At 40.2% G+C, this 16553-nt stretch overlaps 2 protein-coding genes across 5 annotated transcripts in view; one reads left to right on the forward strand and one right to left on the reverse strand.

The window, feature by feature from the left end:
• LOC138352377 (probable DNA replication complex GINS protein PSF2) overlaps nucleotides 1-10377 on the forward strand; it is a 37529-nt gene extending 27152 nt beyond the window's left edge. Inside the window, exons 1-5 of one of the 3 annotated variants that reach the window (XM_069304839.1) lie at nucleotides 3261-3583; nucleotides 4897-5018; nucleotides 7160-7290; nucleotides 8089-8196; nucleotides 9101-10377. In XM_069304839.1, the coding sequence (XP_069160940.1) occupies nucleotides 4904-5018; nucleotides 7160-7290; nucleotides 8089-8196; nucleotides 9101-9304 (558 nt within the window). In that variant the 5' untranslated portion in view covers nucleotides 3261-3583; nucleotides 4897-4903 and the 3' untranslated portion in view covers nucleotides 9305-10377. Of the gene's footprint in view, nucleotides 1-3260; nucleotides 3584-4896; nucleotides 5019-7159; nucleotides 7291-8088; nucleotides 8197-9100 lie in introns of those variants that run through there. The other 2 variants (XM_069304841.1, XM_069304840.1) reach the window with 2 other exon arrangements.
• The window catches only part of LOC138352374 (prestin-like), a 64833-nt gene extending 53731 nt beyond the window's left edge, over nucleotides 1-11102 (reverse strand). Inside the window, exon 1 of one of the 2 annotated variants that reach the window (XM_069304832.1) lies at nucleotides 11047-11102. The gene's annotated coding sequence lies outside the window, so the exon portion shown is untranslated. Of the gene's footprint in view, nucleotides 1-2831; nucleotides 3120-11046 lie in introns of those variants that run through there. The other variant, XM_069304831.1, reaches the window with a different exon arrangement.
• Between the last annotated feature and the right edge of the window lie 5451 nt (nucleotides 11103-16553).

Below are 16553 nucleotides of genomic sequence, written 5' to 3' on the forward strand. Positions count from 1 at the left end.
AGTTTTGCTACAAATTAACTATAAATAAATAAATAAATAAATAAATAAATAAATAAATAAATAAACCTCATAATCCAGGAGTGATACACCACAGCTATTCTGGGAAGAGCCTTGGCACCGTTGTCATGCTAGAGTGTCCCCTACATGACTGATACACTACTGCCACTTGGCACCCCTCCCCCCCCAACACACATTTGTATGTGTGTGGGGGTGGGGTGGGGAGGTTGCATTCATGTGGGCACAAATGAGTGCCCAAATGAGCCATAGAGACATTAGAAAGAATTTTTTCAGTGTCAGAGTAGTTGACAAATGGAATGCATTAGACAGTGATGTGGTGGAGGCAGACTCCATACACAGTTTCAAGTGTAGATATGATAAGAGCCCAGTAGGGTCAGGAACCTGTACACCAGTTGATTGACAGTTGAGAGGCGGGACCAAAGAGCCAGAGCTCAACCCCCGCAAGTACATGCAGGCGATTTCATGTTAAGGAACAAGTATACAAGGAACAAGAGGGTCCCAGTAGTATAGTCGGGTTCGTTCTCGACGCACAATCAAGAATTCAGGGTTCGAATCCAGGGAAAACTCGTGATATGTATAGGCCTCCATGATCAGCTCTCCCACACCTGACAGTGAGAACTGCTCGACTCTTAAAAAATCAGTTTCGGAAAAATGCGAAAAAACAGGCTTAACAAGGGAAGTAAATTATCAGGAGACGCGCCAAGCCATTACGGATATATAGCACTGAGAAGGGGGTCAGGATAAGGATTTGGGATGGGACGGGGGGAAGGAATGATGCCTAACCATTTGGACGGTTGGGAATTAAACGCCGACCTGCATGAAGCGAGCACGTACGTCGCTCTACCGTCCATCCCAAGTAGTTGGACAGCAGGCTTATCAAGCTAAACAAAGGAAGCTAGTCAAGTTTGCTTAGTCATCCAAACCATCGTTGTCCTTATTCAGTTTTAATACAAAATATGTATATTAATAATAACTAATAATATGAATGCTACTAGAAGAAAATACGAGCAAGCCTGATCAAGGAAGAAAATCAATTTCAAAGAAAATGTCAGAGTTAATAGAAAGTCGACGTGGACAAACCAGAGACCAGAGAACACCATTCAACAACGGAAGAATAATGATTGCTGTCAATCCCAAATTTAGCAATATAGTGCATACAAAATGCAACTTTCAGCTATATTAACTATAGCTGAACTATATATTAACTATAGTACAATATAATGTACACTACAGTTTTAATACTACTGGCAACAGTATATAAAAATTGCAGATTTCAGGACAAAAAAAATATAATGCACAAATATAAAGTAGTAGATTACACAACAATCCTGTGATAACCATGAACACAGCGGACGGAGATAACATCTGCAGCATCAGTATCAAGGTTGCACGCGCGCGCGCACACACTCCATCATCACTTTACTAATTAAATCAACCTTCCTGGCTTCTCCACGCTCACCAAATCAGTTTTTTCCTTGTAGCTAAACTGATGAATAGCTTAATAGGATCTTTTACAAATTTTGAAGTTGAAATTGCTGAACGATAGGTAAATTCTAGTCCCAATTTGGGACTTAATCACTAAGGACAGCGTCTGGTATCCTGGTGTGGTATCTTATTAGGCTACTGGAAAATCTTTATGAATGTGATGTTTTATCAAGCTGATGAGGGATAGACTACTGTAGAATTGTCAGATATACCATTAGCAATGGATCTATTCACAGCCTATAAATAAATAAATAAATAAATAAATAAATGTTTATTTAGGTAAGGTACATACATACAAGAAATTTTTACAAAGATTGGTTGACTTGTATACACATATACAAGACCAATACAATTTACAGGATACCCTTGTTGGGGCGATTTGCGCTTTAAAATGTTATCTTAGGTGTTATCTGTACAGGAAATTAATGTTTTGATCATTAATATGGATGGGAAGCTTTAATTCATTATAAATCCTGGAAACACTTGTGGATTTCCACACCATTTCCGTGTGGAGTGCGGGTCTCTTATTTCCGAGTGCAGCTCTCTTAACACTCACTCTACAGTCACTACAACACCAGAACTATCACTAACACCACCATTCATCTACTAGTCACTACAACACCAGAACTACCACCACCACCACCATTCATCTACTAGTCACTACAACACCAGAACTACCACCATTCGTCTACTAGTCACTACAACACCAGAACCATCACTAACACCACCATTCGTCTACTAGTCACTACAACACCAGAACCATCACTAACACCACCATTCATCTACTAGTCACTACAACACCAGAACCATCACCACCACCTACTAGTCACTACAACACCAGAACCATCACCACCACCTACTAGTCACTACAACACCAGAGGACAGTCAAATCCTAGTGGTAATTACAAGACCATTCGGATAACGGCAAAGGTCAGGCGTCACTAGATTTAACTGATTAGTTCCCTATATCTCTGATACCTGAATTTGAAATATCATTAAAGGTTTTGTTAATTACATACTTATTTACAAGTTGTGCGGTCACCGCAACACTAACCGGGGGGGGGGGGGGGGGAGTTAACAGGGAAAGCGCCAAGTCATTACGACTATATAGCACTGGGAAGGGGTCAGGATAAGGATTTGGGATGGGACGGGGGGACAGAATGGTGCCCAACTACTTGGACGGTCGGGGATTGAACGCCGACCTGCATGAAGCGAGACCGTCGCTCTACCGTCCAATCCAAGTGGTTGGACCGGAGGGGGGGTAGGGGGGAATGTCACCGCAACACCAAAGGGGGAAGGAAGGAAAGGGGGGGGGGGTCCCTACTTACCTTGGGAAGTGTTAGGAAACAACCTTTTCGATACTAGAGAAGTCTTCTATATTTTCACAACTTTGACCAAAGTGTACGAACAATAACACTTCCACACACGCTTCGATGGACTGTCACACTACACCCGAGGCACTCGAGACACCCGAGGCACTCGAGACACCGGACACACTCGAGACAGCTGATGCACTCGAAACAGCTGATGCACTAACAATCAGCCGGGACACTCGTGATCAGCTGTGTTTACACATCCATGATGCAATAATCTCTGGGCGAGCGTGCCAGCGTAATTATCCTCGCCAGGAGAGCCTACCGGCGCTGGGGACCTGCAGGAAGCACTGGGGCACCACCGGGATAACGGTGTGGGGTGGCAGGTGCCCCTAGAGTGCCATGGGGGAGGACAGCAACACTCGTGACAACACCTGGATCAGCTGTGACAACAATAACAACACTTCCCCTCTCTATCCCCCTCCTACCCCTCCGTCGTCTGCTGCCCTCAGCTTCACACACCCGCAGAACTACCTCATATTTCAGCCTCACCATAAATACTTTAACAATATTCCATGTGAAACACAATGCTAAAATACATAATAATTGTGAGAATTGTGAGTATTATGAATAAGAGCGCGTGGGTTAATATTGGCGTTAATGTGAAATGGAAAATTGAATCAAAAGGAAGAGTTCTAGGGAGGACTTGAGTGGCTGTGTTTACATTGTGAGTGTTGATGGCGGGAACTCAGGTCCAGCTCCTCCAGGTACGGCCTCTACGAACCCATTCGTATCGTACTTAGCCAACGTGGCTTAATCTATATTACCTAACGAAGTGTATGGCCGTTACTTCAACTCCTGGGCTCAGCTTTTCCAACTGTCGGTCATCTAATACTGCTATCAGAACAATAACAAACTCTGTTTTCAGATAGCACACAACCCTCCTGTTTAAATCCCTAAACATAAACCAACTCCACACATTCTATTGTGCTATTTACATGTGCACAACTTTGTTCCTAAATGCAAATCCTGATATGAAATTCTTTCTTGACAGATGTAATAGAACCCATAATCACCACACCGGAAATAAATATATCTTTGATATCCCCAGAGTTAAACTAAATCTGTGTAAACACACTATGCAAATAAAGGTACCTAGTCTTTGGAACTCATTCCCTAATGAATTAAAAAGCTGTGCAGCCTATGCCTTATTCAAAAGTAAAACCAAAAAGTACCTAGGTGAAGGGACGACGACGTTTCGGTCCGTCCTGGACCATTCTCAAGTCGATTGCGATTCACACAATCGACTTGAGAATGGTCCAGAACTGACTGAAACGTCGTCGTCCCTTCACCTTCTAGTGTGTGGTGTGGTCAACATACTTTAACCACGTTATTGTGACTCATTGCCTGCAAAAAGTACCTAATTTTATCCTCATAGTTTTCTACCTAATGCTTCAAACTCGCACTGTATCTTGTGCTACCCACTCCCCCAATATATGTGCCTAAGCCATACAACTTCACCATTGTAATCACTTTTATCAACTTATATCATGGTTGTTATGTTGAATGTAAATTTTACTTCAGTGTACCTATTAATAATCCTCAAATTATGCTACAATGTTATTGTTGATAATCCTCAAATTATGCTATAATGTACCTGTTGATAATCCTTAAATATTACTACAATGTACCTATTAATTTTCTTACAATGCACTTGTTAATATTCTTCAAATTTTGCTACAAATTACCTACTTAAAATGATCTGTTAAATTAAGGACCTGCCAAAATGCTATGCATGTTAGGGGCTTTGCAAGAATGTAAAAACATTAATGCTATGTACTCTCATAAACCCAATGTACCTTGTATATATTTAAATAAATAAATAAATAGATTTGGTAAAAACAGACTAAGCCACTTGGATAGAGACAACAGGTACAACGTTGGTACAGTCTGAATCCTGATCCAGCTGTTCCGTAACAACAAATACAGTAGGCAGTTTTGTTTACTGGATTCGCACAAAAGCATTATATTAGCTTCAGTATATTTATGTATTAAATGTTAATATCTTACTTGTTTGCAGATTCATAATGGATGCTACTGAAATTGAATTCTTGGCAGAGAAGTCTCCAATTACCATAGTGCCAAACTTTTCTCAGGAAAAGTTATATCTCATATCTGGTGATGTGGGACCCTTTACTCCAGGTGAGAACTCATTTTTTTTATTCCACCCTCTTGACATCTCAGACATTAGAATACAATAAGACTTTTTCACCATAATCCTTTCTTTACCTCTTGTTCCTTTACTAGATGATGCTATTCATTCTTTCCATCTTTGCACATATAAATAGGAAACTCAAAATAAGTATGTTTATATTTTTATATTACAATTTTAATAAGTTAAAGACCTGTGAATATGTAACCTTATTCACAGAACAGGTCTTTATCCGTATTAAAAGACCCATAACTATGAATGCAAACTCCTTACTCTTGAACCCAAGTGAATCTTGTTGACCTGCGAAAATAGTATAAATGGATGTAAATAGAAACAACCATGGTGCTGTCCGGAAAAAGGGATGTTTCAGTTCACTCGGCACTGTCTTTTTAGGCATGCCCACTCAGTAGCTTCTTCCTATGCACCCTCCCACAGCACCTCAAAGAAGCCTTAAACATCCCAAAAATACATGATGCAAAAGAATGAGTAGACAGGTTATAAGTGCAACGCATAAAAAGGACATAGCAGTGACAACAGTAACCATCACTTGAGGCCTTTGACACAGGAGTGGATGACAGTGAGACATTTCGGTTATCACATTCAGGCTCTTTCATTTGGTTAGAACTTTGCAGACCAAAGACTTCAGCAGACATATTGAGGAGGGGCTTCATTGTCTCCTTCTTAGTACCAAGGTTTTGGCCTTCTTTGATGGTTAGTTGGTTTGGACCTCATGTCATCACTACTGTTTGCAAGCCAGAAAATGGTGCTATCCATTGCCTGTGTTGGTATATATCACAAGTTTAGTTCTGCCTGAAATGCTGTGCATGTTAATGGCTTTGCATGAATGTAAGAACTCCAATGTTACATACTCTCACAAACCCAGTGTACCTTCTTTTACTGTATGTAAATAAATAAATAAGATGGAGCTTTATCACATCACTCTCCTGTGGGGGCTATGCAATTTGGCATCACTTTGATTGCATATAAGTGGCCCATTATCTTAACAGAGGGTTCCAACCACTTCCTACCCCAGTGAGGGTGAACTTTTGAATATAGCTTTGTTTCTGGATGTCATATATTCTCCAAGACAGCCTCTCCCATTTTTATCTGATAAGGGAGGTGGATACAGCCTCTTTCCATTTGATATGCACAACATTCAACCTTTCTCAAGTGGATCTCTTCGCTTTGGTGTAGAATCATTGATTGGCATTTTATGTCACCCATTTTCCACAACACGAGGTATTTGCAGTTGATGCCTTTTGCCTAGACTAAAATTGGTGGAACTTCCTTTTTCTTTTTCTGCCAGTGCACTTTATCCTCCCGCGGATAAGCCTCTTCCATCTTTTTCTGCTCTTTTATTAATCTGTTTCTTTTCAGCAAAGCCAGTTTCCTCACTTGCACTGGTAATTGCTACTGAAGTGCCACCAAAAATATCAAGCATCGACTGTAATATAATACATCAGCGACTCCCTGTACCCCTCTCTGTTCATTGTCCTCCTTCATAGAAATGTGGTACTTCTTTTGGGTAGCATGTGAATGAGGGTGTAGGCCAGCTGGATCCCTAAGCAACCTCAGCTACCACCTGGTGGCATATGTATTGGGGTACTCTTGGTATGATTGTTTACCATTGGCAAACTACCACTTGTCTTATTTTGCTTCTTTCTTTAATTAAAATTCATGGTTTCCTTTACTGTTGCTACTTTCTGGGCATTTTTTTATTGGCTTCTGGGTGTTCTCAGATTCTCATTCTTACTCACCTCTTTGAGAACACCACACTCTGGTTCTAGTGTTTAGAGGCCCTGTGTCTGTCCAGAGGCCTGGCAGAGTTATAAATGTCTTGGCAGAGTTGAAAACGTATCTTTGGTACAAGAGCCTAATGCACTGGGGAGCTACTTACATTTCATTACATTAAATACTTGATGATTGCAGAGTGCTGTAGTTTTTCATTCTTAGAAATTTCTGTTGGTCTTCCAGCCAGTAAATTTACCTATGATGAAATGTTAGAAGCTATGTATTAGGTGGATTATCCCAATACTGACTTTGGATTATCTAGTGCTTACAGGACACAGAAATATAAATTGCATGTTGTTTACATGTAAATATTTGCTATAATTTACTTATTATTCTATAGGTTTGCCTATCGAGGTGCCAATGTGGTTGGGCATAAACCTTCGTCAGCGGGGAAAATGCCGGCTAATTTTACCCGATTGGATGGACGTAGAGAAGCTGACAGAAAAAAAAGAAGAAGAAAGCCAGTCAAAGGTATGGTGCAAGGCACAACTGCTTGCTTGGTAATAGTTCTTATGCCAGTTATATATGCTATAAAATCACTTATACAACCACACACACTAGAAGTAGTATGCCAACCAATTCAAAGTATTGTACATTAAGAACCTACAGTTGACACATTGGCTACTGTCAGCTGCACGCTTGACTTAAATCACTGCATTTGACAGGATTTTTATATAAATTTGCTGCCATTCACATAGACTACAGCACGAGTCCTTAATGTGAATATCATGACATGCTTACAAGTGATGCCTTAAGATAGCTTTACTTCCCAAAACATTTTGGCAGAAAAATAAGTCTATGGCAAATTACACTGGTCTTGGGTAAATTATTAGCACTGAACTTAGCATTGCAATGATATCTCAAGAAAAAGTCAGTCCTGTGAGATCTATGCTTATTAAATGCTAAGTGGGGATAAATCTAAGTATACTTTCTTATCCATATAGAGGAACAGACACCAAAAGTGACTATATACTTATCCTTTCATTTTGGGAACTCTGAGATAAATCGTCCCATAACATTTCAGTTAATTTCATTTGTTACTGAAGGAGCACTGGAAACATTTGCAAAGATCATTTTATAATCAGATTTATCCATCATAAAGTAAAGCAGGTTCTACTACAGCGGGAATTAAATGACAAGAAGTACTTCAAAACTGTTAAATGGGGCCCCTCAAGTAAGGTATATTCAGGTAATTTTGAATAAAATATTGAAAACCAAACCCTTGCATGCTTTATAATAACAATTAAATGTTTATTTTTGCATTAACAGGTATTCACAGAAATGCCATGTGAGCATTATCTTGTGATTGCTCAATTGATGTTGTCAGCTGCTCCAGAAGACATTCCAAATTCTCAACAGGTGAAAACACTTGTCAAGGTGAGTTAGATGAATTTTCTAACTGCTTTCTTTAAAAAGTATACTGTATATATATTTTTTAAATTTATTTTTACCGATTACATGCTATATATGTGAACTGAGACTGAGAAATGGCAGTGAACAATACTGTAGTCAGAAAAAACAGTTTTTGGAAGAGAATGACTAATAGTTTGTAATTACTGTATGACATTCTTATAGAGCAAATATTTTCATTCCTTTAAAGACTGCATCCACCCAGCCTTGTTTGTTCCATAATTTTGTTTATGTTCTCCTTGTAGGCAATTCTTATTTCCAGCCTTCTTGTCCTATCTACAAATTCACTTTGGGGAGAAAGCTTAAGGGAGGTTCCAAAGAAAGCCAACTTGGAAATAAAGTGTGAAGTGTATTGAAATAAAAATATAAAAGTTGCTCTTGGTATCTTCCCATTTCTGTCCTTTGATTTTCAGCTTACCAGAGGTTTCCAGGGTGAGCTGTCAGCTAGTGGCAGTCATGGTGGTTGTTTGATGGGGGGATTGGATAGTTTGTAATATATTTGTTGATAATTTATTGAGGCTTTGATATGTTCTGAGGAAGTTGAGTATTCTAAAGAAGTTTGTGTGTCTTTTTGAGGCTAAAACAAAACCACACTGCTGCTATTAACAATTTTTCACTTTAATCAAGTTGTGTAATTAATACCTCTACAAATATGCTTAGAATATTTTGGCAGTCTGATGTGCCATCAATGATGATAAAAACTTCAACTCAGATGTATGCTTCCATCTGAACTCTTGCTTTCATGCCAGTCTTTCTCACATGTGATTATCTGTAGGCTTTGTTGGCTAGATTTTCTCACAAGCCACTGCATGTATACACAAAGATATATAAAAGAAACCAATTCATTAACTTTTCCCCTATTAATTTACAGGATATTTGGGATCTCAGGATTTCCAAGTTACGGTCATCTGTAGCAGAATTTATCCAGAGTGAAGGCACACATGCCAAATTAGATCGATTGACACTACTAGAAATCAATAGCATACGGCCCTTTCTTCCTCATGCATTTGACCATCTCCATCGACTCTCAAAAGCGGCCCACACCAGTACCCTTAATCAAACACAAGATTTGTAGGACTTTCGTTGCCAAACATTATTTAGTTTTCATAATTTAAGTAATACAATTTTGTATGGCATTGAGACATGGTGATCAAATTGCCTAGCACCAAGTGATGCAACCCTGAATCAGCACCCTGAATCTCCAGTGTTAACATTGGAGGTTTGGATACCCACCACATGAAACATCAAGTTCCTCCCAACTCTGCATCCAGAAAATGGAATAAGGATGATGGGATGGATGATCTAATAGAGGTGATGTCACCTGATAACCTAAATTATAATAGTAGTAAAGGATTAGCCCTGAGCAGTTCTCTTTTGTTTTTTACATTAATTAAGGTAAACAATAAATGTAGTGCCTTTTAATAGTTTAGATACTCTTTAATATTCTTTTTTTAAGATTTAATAGATAACGAAATGTTGACAATGATGTAGAGAAAAAATATAGATTAAGATTTGACTTTACTGAACATGAGATTTTAACATTCCATTCACCTGAGCTCTAGGAGACTCAAACCTCGGATACCACGCGTGTGAGGCTGAAGCTTGCACACTATTTTTAATAAAGCAAAGCTTGATTTTTATGAGATTTAAACGTAGGGCTTCATCAGATTGTAATTTTTAATGGCTTGTTCAGGTGGCATATCATGTATAATAAATTCTACTCTATGGGCATTTCTTTGCATATATTGTCAGATTCCATAAATTTATTACCCTAAAATATGTCATTGTGCATAAAAATATGAAAGTGGATTAGGAGCAATTTCCTTGTCTCTTTCACTTTGGTACTACTGTTCTAAAGTTGTATAATATACAGTAGTCATAATCAACTGTAATGAGAATGAAGAATTGAAAAAATTTTGTTGTACCAACTACAGATGTACTCTTTCCAGCTAGGGATAACAACTTTGTATGTGCACCAAGCCACCACTTTAGGTCCCCGGGGAGGCATTTTGTTTTTAAGTTCATGCTATTGTGATTTCCTAGTACCAGTACCATATATGCATACATGTTTACCTAGAAATCATTTTTGTAATATTTTGATTTGATTTAAGATGAGTTCTGCAAATGTACATCTTTTGTCTTCACTTGGTTTGATTTTTATTTGTTTAATTAAACCTTGAATGATCGTCATTACTTCATTCAGATAACTGAATTTACCTAAGGGCTACTAATTCTAGTGGCCTTGACGAGGTTGGGAAGCCAGCGGCTTGTCAGGATTTTTATCCTGATCTTTTCCAGCTGTATTTTAAATCCCAACAGGTTTTTTGGCATTTATGGCTTCGGCGGGCAGGCAGTTCCATGGGTTTATAACCCTGTGGGTGAAAAAGCATCTCCTATTCTCAGTCGTACATTGTTGCTTGTTGAGCTTGAAACTGTTGCTCCTCATTTGTGTTGCATCTGACCTTTTTGAAGAAATTCTCCGGATCAACAATCACCAAATTGTTTAATATTTTAAAAGTTTAAATGAGATCCGCCCTGTCATGCCTGGTTTGCAGTGTTGTTAGCCCTTTGGCCCTCAACCGTTCCAGATATGGGAGTTGACTTAGCTCTGGAAGGATTTTTGTTGTCCGGTGTTGCACTTTCTCCAGAGCAGCTATGTTTTTCTGAAGCTGAGATTTCCATACTTGGATACAATAATCCAAATGGGAGCGCACCAGAGATTTATACAACTGAATAACTACCTTCTTTTTCTTAAAGTCAAATGTATACTTGATTATTGCAAGGGTTTGATTAGCCTTTTTTGACTGTTGCTCCTACCTGTTCTGCTGGTGTCGAGGTCACTCCCAAGGTCAAACTACTGACTCCCAGGGATGGAACCCCACAACAGTTCAACTATCGCCAACCCGTTCTCGCATATAAAGATCCAAGCTCTTTAATCCAGTCTCCAAACCCCCTGTTTATGAATGAAAAACGGTTTACACACGACTCACAACTGGTGACGTCCGAACACTTCAGGAACAAGTGCTTCGCTCACGCCATCTGTTCGAACCACAATTCTATAAATGCTTCACCCACGAACTAATAAAAAAACAAATAATTACCAACAGAACCTAAACACCTAACCTAACCTACGCTAAGCTATGCATATAATTTTTATGTATAAGTATATTAATTTATATATGAGAACCAATTTTTAATACACAGTATATTAAAATTAATGAATGCGTCTGGTCCGCTGCTTTAAACAGCCGGGTGTGAGAACGGGTTGACTACCGAGTACCTATTACGGCTAGTTGAACAGAGGCATTAGGTGAAAAGAAACTTGTCCCGCCATTTCTGTCCCCCTGGATTCAAACCCAGGATTCCCGATTGTGAGTCGAGGGCGAACCCAACTGTACTACCGAGAGGTTTTACCCTGCTGTTGTTATAGATTCAGCTACTCGGAACAAGTTCCAAGTAGCACGGGCTATGGTGAGCCCGTAACTTACCTGGCACAGGAGCGGGGCAAGTAGCAAGGGCTATGGTGAGCCCGTAGTGGACTTACCTGACACAGGAGCGGTGTTTTACCCTGCCTCTCTCTTAATATATAACCGATATGTTTACCGTAGTCTTGAAGTATATAATGTTCAAGCCTAAACTATACAGTACTTGCTGGTTGGAATTATACTTGCTGATTGGTCAGTAAAGATGCTATCTGTTGTGGTAGCTTTATTAATCCTCCAAAGGTTGATAGGCCTTAAACCTAACCCGAAACCAAAACATATGTTGCACAATATTTCCCAAGTTGATAACTATGAGCAAGGTTATCAGAGGATTGCATCAGCATGCGCTATAAGAAGGGTGAGATCCCGCCCGTCCTCACTCTCTGACCCACTCTTCAGCAGCTTGAAGGCTATAATATAGTTACTGTGTTGATTTATCGAGTGATTGTTATTTAATTTTTACTGGCCGGTACAATTGAGTTTATTACAAAATATTGGTGTGTAGAAATTGGATCCTCGCATAGCTAATACAACACTGCAAAGCACTTTGGGTAAGTTAAATACATATCATTAAAGAAATTATACTACTATTATTACTAAATAATACTTGAAGTGCGTAGCCCCCTTCCCTAACGAGCGAGGTGTGGTTGGTAGGCTCTTAGTCCCCTTTACTACGAGTAGCTACGGCTGGTTGGTTCGTAATCCCACTAATGAACGAGCCTCGTTCCTCGTTCATTTCATTGTTGTCGTTAGGGAGGGGCAGCTTCTCGAGCCCTTCCATAACGCGCGAGTAGCAGCTATATTAGACACGTTCAAGTTCAAGTACGTTTATTGAGACAATAAAATACATCTCAAAGGAATAGAGTAGCTTAGGCTTTTTCTACCCTCCTATATTAGGCTCGTAGTCCCTCCATAACGAAGGTGGGGCAGCTCGTGGGATATTATGTGAAGCTAGTTTCTGATCTACAATGTAATTCTTTACACAGAACATTTTGGCGGTTCAATTCCTAAGCCTAAGCTCTTCTCAGGATGGGTATGAGATGCACTACCGCAATCAGGATGGGTATGGGATGCACTATTACTATCAGGATGGGTTTGGGATGCACTCTTACTATCAGGATGGGTATGGGATGCACTCTTACTATCAGGATGGGTATGGGATGCACTCTTACTATCAGAATGGGTATGGGATGCACTCTTACTATCAGAATGGGTATGGGATGCACTCTTACTATCAGAATGGTTATGGGATGCACTATTACTATCAGGATGGGAATGGGATGCACTACCACACTCAGGATCGAACATATACGGGGTACATCATACCCCTTGGCCATGAGGTGCATAATTACCGCTCACAAAAAGGGTATGGGGGTACACTAACACTCGCAGAATGGGTATAGGGGATGAATAATAAATTAAAAATCAAGGCAAATGGGAGGGGAGAAGGAGTGTCAGGAACCTCGACAAGCCGTCGGCTTCCTGTCCTTGTCGAGACCACGAGTGTTAGTGGTCCCTTCAGGTAAATTCAGGTAATGAACTACCCCAACCAGCCTATTAATTTTGCCCGAAACGCTGTGCATATTAGTGGCCTTAGGTAGTGTATGTACTAGCTCTATCTACAGCCCCAAGAATATATTTATAATTCATCTTCTATATATGTACTGTTATCTGTATAAACATTTTCATTTTGATTTTGTCTGAGAGGAGCGAGGTGCAAGTGCAGTAGGCTCGTAGCCCCTGCTTGACGCAGTGTTGCCAGATTGGGCTACAAGTAGCGAATTGGGCTACTTTTGAGAGCTCCGCGCTCCCAAATATTTAATTTCACTACTTGCTACTTTTTGGGCTAATTTAAAAGCAAGATTTGCTAATTTGGGCTATTAATGTTAAGAAACTCAATGATGATTATTTATGGTGAAATGCAACACAAACAGACACCCCGCGATAGCAGCTACAGACTGACGATTTAAATGCGAGCACAGCACGCAGTATATCCTTTCACGACCAAAGATCACATTGACTCCAAAAAATATCTTCCACTTACGGGCTATTCATGCCCGTGCCACCTCTTTGGTGGCTTAATCTTCATTAATCAATCACAAACAAGGAACAACGGACACACAGCATCGCTCCTGTGCCAGGTAAGTCCACTACGGGCTCACCATAGTCCGTGCTACTTGCCTCGCTCCTGTGCCAGGTAAGTTACGGGCTCACCATAGCCCGTGCTACTTGAAACTTGTTCCGAGTAGCTGAATCTATAACAACAACAAGGAACAATTTCAGTTTCAACAAGCCGGGACAGGACAGAAAACAGATTTTTTTTTCACTCGTGTGGGGCATAACAACCAAATCATCAACATTATCTTGGAGTTAGAATCCACCAATCACTGATAGCTGTACAACAAGTGGAAGCTGCAGTTATAAAAGCAAACCAAATCCTAGGAATAGTCAAATGAAATTTTGACGAAGGAAAAGGTAGTTATACAACTGTATAAATCTCTAGCGTGCTTCCACTTGGATTATTATATCCACGCATTGAGACCTCATCTTCAGAAAGACATATCTGCTTTGGAGAAAGTTCAACACCGGGCGACTAAAATATTTTCCGAACTAAGTCGACTTTCATACCAGGAACGGTTGAGGGCCACAGGGACCAGACATGACAGGATTGCTCTCAGCAAAACTTTTAAATTACTGAACAATTTGGAAGATATTGACCCAGAACACTTCTTCAAAAGGCTAGATGTAAGACGAACAAGGAGCAACGGTTTCGAGCTCAACAAGCCTCACTGAAGGATGGAAAATATTTGTTTTTACCCATAGGATAATAAAGTTGTGGAAACGCATACCCGCCGAAGTCGTAAATGCCAAAACATTGATTGATAAAATACCCAAAACAAATGGGAGGGGCCTTCGACAAGCCAGACAACCTTCCTGTCCTCGTCCAGACCACTAGAGAGAGATACCTGAATTTGCCCGAGGGCCACCCTCGAGTAAATTCAGGGAAACCATGGAACCACCTTCCCGACGAAGCCGTAAATGATAAAACATTGCTCGATAAAATCACCAGGGCATTTATTTATTTATTTATTTATATACAAGAAGGTACATAATTGGGTTTGTGAGGATAGATAGCAGCATTATACTTGTAGCGAGTAAACTTATACTCGCTCCAATATCTCATCTTAATTAAACACTTTAGCGCGCCTGGGTCGTAAATAAACGACGCGTAAATAGCGGTATTTTGACCAGTAGTTGCCAGAGCGTCGTAAATTTACGCGCGATTAAAAAATATATTTGTATAAAATCCAATTCATATTCGATCGACTTGGGGTTAGTATGAAAATATTTGCCATTAAATTTCCGTTTTCTTTAATAGGCACATGGCCTATTTGGGGAGAACGGCATTGTATTGTAACTTAGTGGAAAGACTATTGTATTGTTGACACGGCGAGGGTAATCGCCCACTTCACACACTCTTTGTGTGGACCGCGATCATGATTCTACATTTATATGTATATGTCCGTGTAGGAAATTTAATTGCGATTACAGTGATACCAAATTTAACGCTGTAGGACAAGTGTGGAGTTGACAACCTTGAAAAGAATAGAAACATTTCGTTGCTGTTTGGAGCTCACGCTAGTGATCGATGTAGTTCTTTAGCTTTTTGTGTGATTTAACTCATGCTTTGGTGACATATACATATGTTGTTATAGATCATTCTATTGCGAATACATTGGTACAAAAATGAAATCAGTACATCGAAAATTAAGGTCAGGACAGCGAAAAGAATATGCACTTTTCAGTGTTGCCGCTCGGTCACCCGAAAACGCCGGACCCATGAGGGGGTATGTCCAGTCCATATCGCCGCGCGCGTTAAAGTAATAATTATTAATTAAATTAATAGCATAACTAATTAGCACTAACTACACAAGCTATAATCCTATTCCTATTTACAGGAAACAGTTTTTCCACCCTCCTATCTTATTGTGAGGTGTAGTCACCGTATATAAGCAAGCGATTTGAGAATAGAAAACCAGTACAATTTCCAGTCAAGAATGTAGCACTCGGCGTAGACAGTTCTAATCGTCTCCAAGACGCTACAGCTTCGACACAGAACAGGCAGCAGACTAGGACCGCATCCAGTTACAACGCTCTCCCACATAGAGCTGCGCGACTCCGGCCACACTCAGCTCTCTGCTCTGCTCCAGGCTTCGTCTCAACATCTACGACACTGCTGTATCCAGGACTACTAAATAAATATGAAACTCACTAAACACTGTGTATCTAATCTACCCAAGAACGTAACATAATCGTACATTACATACTCTCTGAGCAAAGCAATGCACTGTTGGCCCCCAACCCAGATGATGGGCACTGGGGCCCATGAGAGAGAGAGAGAGAGAGAGAGAGAGAGAGAGAGAGAGAGAGAGAGAGATTAAGCCACCCAAAAGGTGGCTTGGGCATGAATAGCCCATAAGTGGTGGCCCTTTTGAGCCATTTCCAGTATCAATAGATGATACTGGAGATCTGTGGAGGTGCGACTGCACCCTGCGTGACGGGAGATGTCTCCCGTGTGGGGCCCATGCCTGTGGACCTATACTTATAACCACGTTCTCGTCTGTGGACCCTCCCTACTCTGGTAGGGCTCTCTGTGTGTTTGGGGGAGTTAGGAGGGTGTTTGTCTGGTTAGGTGAGGTGTTTGTTTGCTAGGCCTGTGGGTACACAACTGTTGGGCTCTGGTTACACAATAATCGTTTCAGACACGAGACTCTGCTAAACTCATTTTATGTTTTAAAACCGGATGTATTGTTATGCTAGACTGTATTAGGTTATGTTATT

The sequence above is a fragment of the Procambarus clarkii genome, chromosome 53 (genome assembly GCF_040958095.1).
Source record: "Procambarus clarkii isolate CNS0578487 chromosome 53, FALCON_Pclarkii_2.0, whole genome shotgun sequence".
Lineage (NCBI taxonomy): Eukaryota > Metazoa > Arthropoda > Malacostraca > Decapoda > Cambaridae > Procambarus > Procambarus clarkii.